Source organism: Phalaenopsis equestris, unplaced genomic scaffold (assembly GCF_001263595.1).
Source record: "Phalaenopsis equestris unplaced genomic scaffold, ASM126359v1 Scaffold000432, whole genome shotgun sequence".
Taxonomy (NCBI): Eukaryota; Viridiplantae; Streptophyta; class Magnoliopsida; order Asparagales; family Orchidaceae; genus Phalaenopsis; species Phalaenopsis equestris.
The window spans coordinates 309,191-313,884 of record NW_018164873.1 but is presented as its reverse complement, the minus strand read 5'-3'; the positions used below and the strand labels follow the sequence as shown (position 1 = coordinate 313,884).

Genomic DNA, 4,694 nt, shown 5'->3' with positions numbered 1-4,694 from the left:
GGGGGCAACGGTGGCTCCCCACGCGTTAATTAAAAGAAAAGGTACAAAAATTGGAGGGGGGAGGATCCCCTTCTATAAAAGCAAAAAAATACATTTGCAGCACACCCCTAGGGGTTCCTCTCCCCACAGTACAATGCACACTAAAAGAAATCTCTAAAAATACAGGTATACCCAAAACGAAAGAACAAAAACCCAAAAATAAGTAAATCTGTGCTCCTGTATTACTAAACATGTAAAGAGAAAAATGATGTACAAAAAATTCTTCAGTCGAGTAATAATTCTCCAAAAGCACTCCCACGAGCAAACAAAAGACCTTTGAGACTCTGGAGCGTAGACCAAAGAGATCCAAAAACAGTAGCAGCCAGCGGAAGCCGTGAGAACAGAAACAGAGCAGAAAGCAGAAACCAAAAGCAGGGAGACACAACCAGGCTTGCTGCATAACCAAAGAAACCTGCCAAGCAAACTAGGAGACCCGCAAAAGAAATACAAAAAAGATTCCCTCAATGGTAAAGCCAAGAAGCACAAGAATCTAAAAACGAACATATGGCAAATTTAAATTATCCCCATTTAGGAGACGTCTGAGAAGAGCAGGAGGATACATGCCAACGTAACAGGCCTCCCCTGCGTGTTTGGCTAACCAATCAGCAGAGGAGTTGCCCTCCCTATGAATGAATTTTCAATTTACATCTAATTGCCTTTCAGCCATTAAGGCTATATATATATAATTGATGAGTAGTATTTCGAGCTAAAACGAGTCGAACACGAACGAACAAATCTTGGTTTGTGTTCTGCTTATTTACTTAGTGAACAAGTTGAAGATGAGCTTCTTAACAAGCCGAATAGGAGTTGTTCATGAACAACTAGCCGTTTTGATAGCCCTAACTACAACAATCTAATTATGGGAGAGATCAACATGTTGTATCAAATAAGGATAAATTTCTTAGTTTGTTGAAATTTTTTGGCATAATTTTTTATGCTAACCTTGTTATTAGCTTGTTAGTGTTTCTATTTTTATTCAAATTTAATATAAATTAGATTCCAATTATGATGAATAAATTGCAATTGCTCACTGACTTTGACATGTTTGAATTTATTATTGATTTCTTCAGATTTATCTGATCAATGCATGATCTTTTGGTTTATAATTTTTAAATTTACGACTTTGCATTTAAAGAAAATTTTTTTTAGTGTTTCTATTTTGTGATCTTGATCTCTTAAGTTCCTTTTCAAGATTTATTAAAATACTTAACCCTAAATCTCCTCATGAAAACGTATTTAAATTTTAGTGTTATCTAGATATCATCATAACTATATCATTCAAAATTCAATTATTAGTGTTCGTCAAGTTTGTCCAACTTGTATAGTGTTATCAAAATTGGATTTAAATTTCATTTATAAAGTTATTATTGGACCTTACCAAATTAAACATCTAATATTTGCTTATAAAATAGCACTGCGTAGTGGATGTTAGCAAACCAAACAACCACTGATGTATTTGAGGGTAGGGAAATATATCCTTAAGTGACTGGACAACAACGGAAGTTAATATCAGACTCTTTATTTTTAGTTATGTGAAATGTCATTATATTGTGGAAGCATGTTTTCTATTAATTTCTTAAAGGATTATTTGTTTGTTTGAAGTTATAAATTATATTTTGAAAAATGATAGAATTTGTGAATTGCATCATTGGTATGAATGTAGTTAGATATCAACACTAATTTCAAATTCTATAAATCTTCTCCAAACTTCCTCAAAAGTGATAAATTCATTTTCATACTCAAAATAAGTGAACACAAACTTTATTTTCTAGAGCCTATTTTCTATCTAGAAAGATTATGGAGAGACTGATGGAGATTGCCAAAACTTTTATTTTAATGATTGGAGGAAAGCATGCATATATTTGTTTGCTAAAAATGATTGAACTTTGTTTGAACATGCTGACATGTTCAATTTTATTGTTCTTTAATTTTTTTTTTTTTTGATTTTTACTGTTTGACTTCATTATTTATATGGTTTTTTTATCATACCATTTTAATCTTTGGTATTAATTATTTTCCATTCTAACATTTTGATCTAATGAAGCTGTCACCTTGATCGGCTAATGTTAATCAAGTGGTTTTTCCTTAAATCTTCTAAATATTATCCCTCAAGTTTTCCCTAATTATGAAAATGACCCCACCCTAGCCATGACCTTCCCCATTGCTCTATGGCATCCCAGTCATTATTTTTTAGGTGAACAAGAATTGTCCAATGTGGTCGGGAGCAGCATCTTAAGAAGCATGTACAGTTGAAGTGTGAATCAACATGGAGGTTACTTGGGGCATGGGTGCTTTAGTCCATAAGCTTAGCAAGCCCAGTTAATTTATCTATAATTTGAGTTAAGTGAATCACATTAATAATGATGTAAGATCAGCTTGTTATACTGATAATTACGAATTTTATAGAAACATACAGTACATTTACAAATCTTGGTGTATCCAGTAAAAATCTACTAATTTTATATAATAAGATGAATAACGGTCTTTTGAAAAGATTAATCTCTAGTATCGAAATTGATGATTTTCCTGCTGCAATCCGTATTTAATCTTTCTAATTTCACCACCTGTTATTTATCTCTAACTTCTTGGTTATCTCACCTGATGGATGAGACAACAGGCTGAACATTGTCCCAAGGAAGGATGCCCTATCCGTATGCACAATTACTGTCTAACGAAAATTTTCAAGCGTAAGGTAGTATCCACTCCTCTCTTCTGTTTCTAGGAAAGCATCCTGATCAAATTTTTGATAGAAAGTGTTTAAATCTTACTGGATTTGCTTTGAGATGAGTTCAAATGGAGATTTATCACACTATTCTCAAAGCAAATTAATGAATATGATAAACATCCTGACCAAAAGTTTTCCTTGTTTTTGTTCGTTGGTGCTTTTGAGCTGGTGAAGTTGTGATTTTGTATAATGGCTGACCTTAATTGTGCAGCAGATTGCAAGAGTTTGTCCTGTCTGTGCCACTGAATGGCACCCTTCTGATTGCCATGAAGAAGTAGAAGAAAAGGTGATAGAGGCTTCCTTACATATTAATGAAGTCCTAAACATTCCTTACCCACGTAAAAAGAGGACAAGAAACTTGAAAGCAGAATTGTTTACAGCTGATGAAGCTCAAAGCCAAATGATTTCTGGTCCTGCTCTGAGGAAGAGGCTGAGGAGCTGCAAAAATGAAATCATGGAGACCGAGGATGCGGAACCATCTCGCTCGTTACCTGGTTCCACTATTGGTATGAGAACTCGCCGATCTGGACGCATATAGTTTAATCATTCTTGCTCTGCTGCTTATATGAGCTGAAGCATGAGCTCTGTTCCATTTTTGTAATGTATAGTTGAGAACTTTTATTACTGTTTTTGTTCTGTCGTTGTTAGTCTTATGAATCGTAGGACTAGTGATCATATTTTGGTTATAAATGCATCTTGGCCAAAATTTTAAAATAATTTGCTGCTATATTTTTGATCTAATTGATACCTAAATTTATTTTAAATCATTCATTAAATCAAATATACTTTCAGATATTTTTTATGCGTCATCAACAAATTATTTATCATTTGCTATGAATCTCAAGATTTTTTTAAGCAAAAAATATTTTAGATTTAATTTCAAAATCATTCATAACTTCAATTTTAAGAGGTTTATAGTCAAACTGCTTGTCTTGACAAGATAAACTCATTGATACCAAAATTGGTCTAATTTGAATTTCAGCAAGTTTAAATCAAGCTATTAAAGCACAATTGTACGCTTCAAATCATTAATTGGATGGTCAAATTAATTTAAAATTTTATATATTTATATTCAAATCGAGCATTTCAATAAGAGGAGTTCAACGAGAACTCCCTTAATTATAAGGTCATTAAGATCCTCATATAATAAAAAAAGAAACCTCTATGATAAAGGCTATAAATAGATCTCATCCTTTCAATTGAGGGGAGGATGAGTCAAATTTAGTATTGTTCCTCGCTGAAGTCTTGTCAAATACTTTTCTTCTGGGTAGCTGGTGACCACACCCTTTTTTTTTTCTAAAGAGCGCAAAAGGCTCCATTTTATTATCACAAGAAAAATTTATAAAAAAATGGGATAAAGAACTCAACCTAAACCCTATACAACTCACCCAAAGAAAAGAAAACATGTTCCTATTTCCCAAAGAAAGAAAAAATACAACTCACATCACACCCCAAAGCAAACAACAACACGATCAATAAAGGTCCTTAATGGCTAAAGTCAACAACTCATCAAGAAACATAAAGAAAACTTTAGCATTCGAAAGATTATACCCAACCTTTGCTGCTCAATGAGCCATCGAATTGTCTTTACGAACATGAGACCACATAACATTCATATTCTCTGATAAAGCTTGAATTCTCTTCATCTGAAGCATAATACTCCAATGCACCTCCTTATTCCACCCGCAACACTTCCAAAGAAATCAGAGAATCCATTTCAATAATTTTTTGGCAACCATTAGTCCAAAAACTACTGCATCAGCTTCAACAGTTAATGCAAAATTAGGAAAAGTCAAGGCCGAAAACCAACATAGGGAACCAACAAAATCACGACATACTCCATCCATACTAGTCGCATTAGGTTTCCAACAACTATCAGTATTAATCTTAAAATAGGGAGCATTTGGTTTACACAAAGTAACCCAAATAG

The 4,694-nt window shown here is 33.3% G+C and overlaps 1 protein-coding gene across 4 annotated transcripts in view; it reads left to right on the top strand.

Annotated features, from left to right (window-relative positions):
- The window catches only part of LOC110027628, a 12,298-nt gene extending 8,838 nt beyond the window's left edge, over positions 1 to 3,460 (top strand). For 3 of the 4 annotated variants that reach the window (XM_020729135.1, XM_020729133.1, XM_020729136.1), the window contains exons 5-6: positions 2,657 to 2,731; positions 2,976 to 3,460. In XM_020729135.1, coding sequence (XP_020584794.1) covers positions 2,657 to 2,731; positions 2,976 to 3,302 — 402 coding nt within the window. In that variant the 3' untranslated portion in view covers positions 3,303 to 3,460. The remainder of the gene's footprint in view (positions 1 to 2,656; positions 2,732 to 2,975) is intronic. The other variant, XM_020729134.1, reaches the window with a different exon arrangement.
- The last annotated feature ends 1,234 nt before the right edge of the window (positions 3,461 to 4,694 follow it).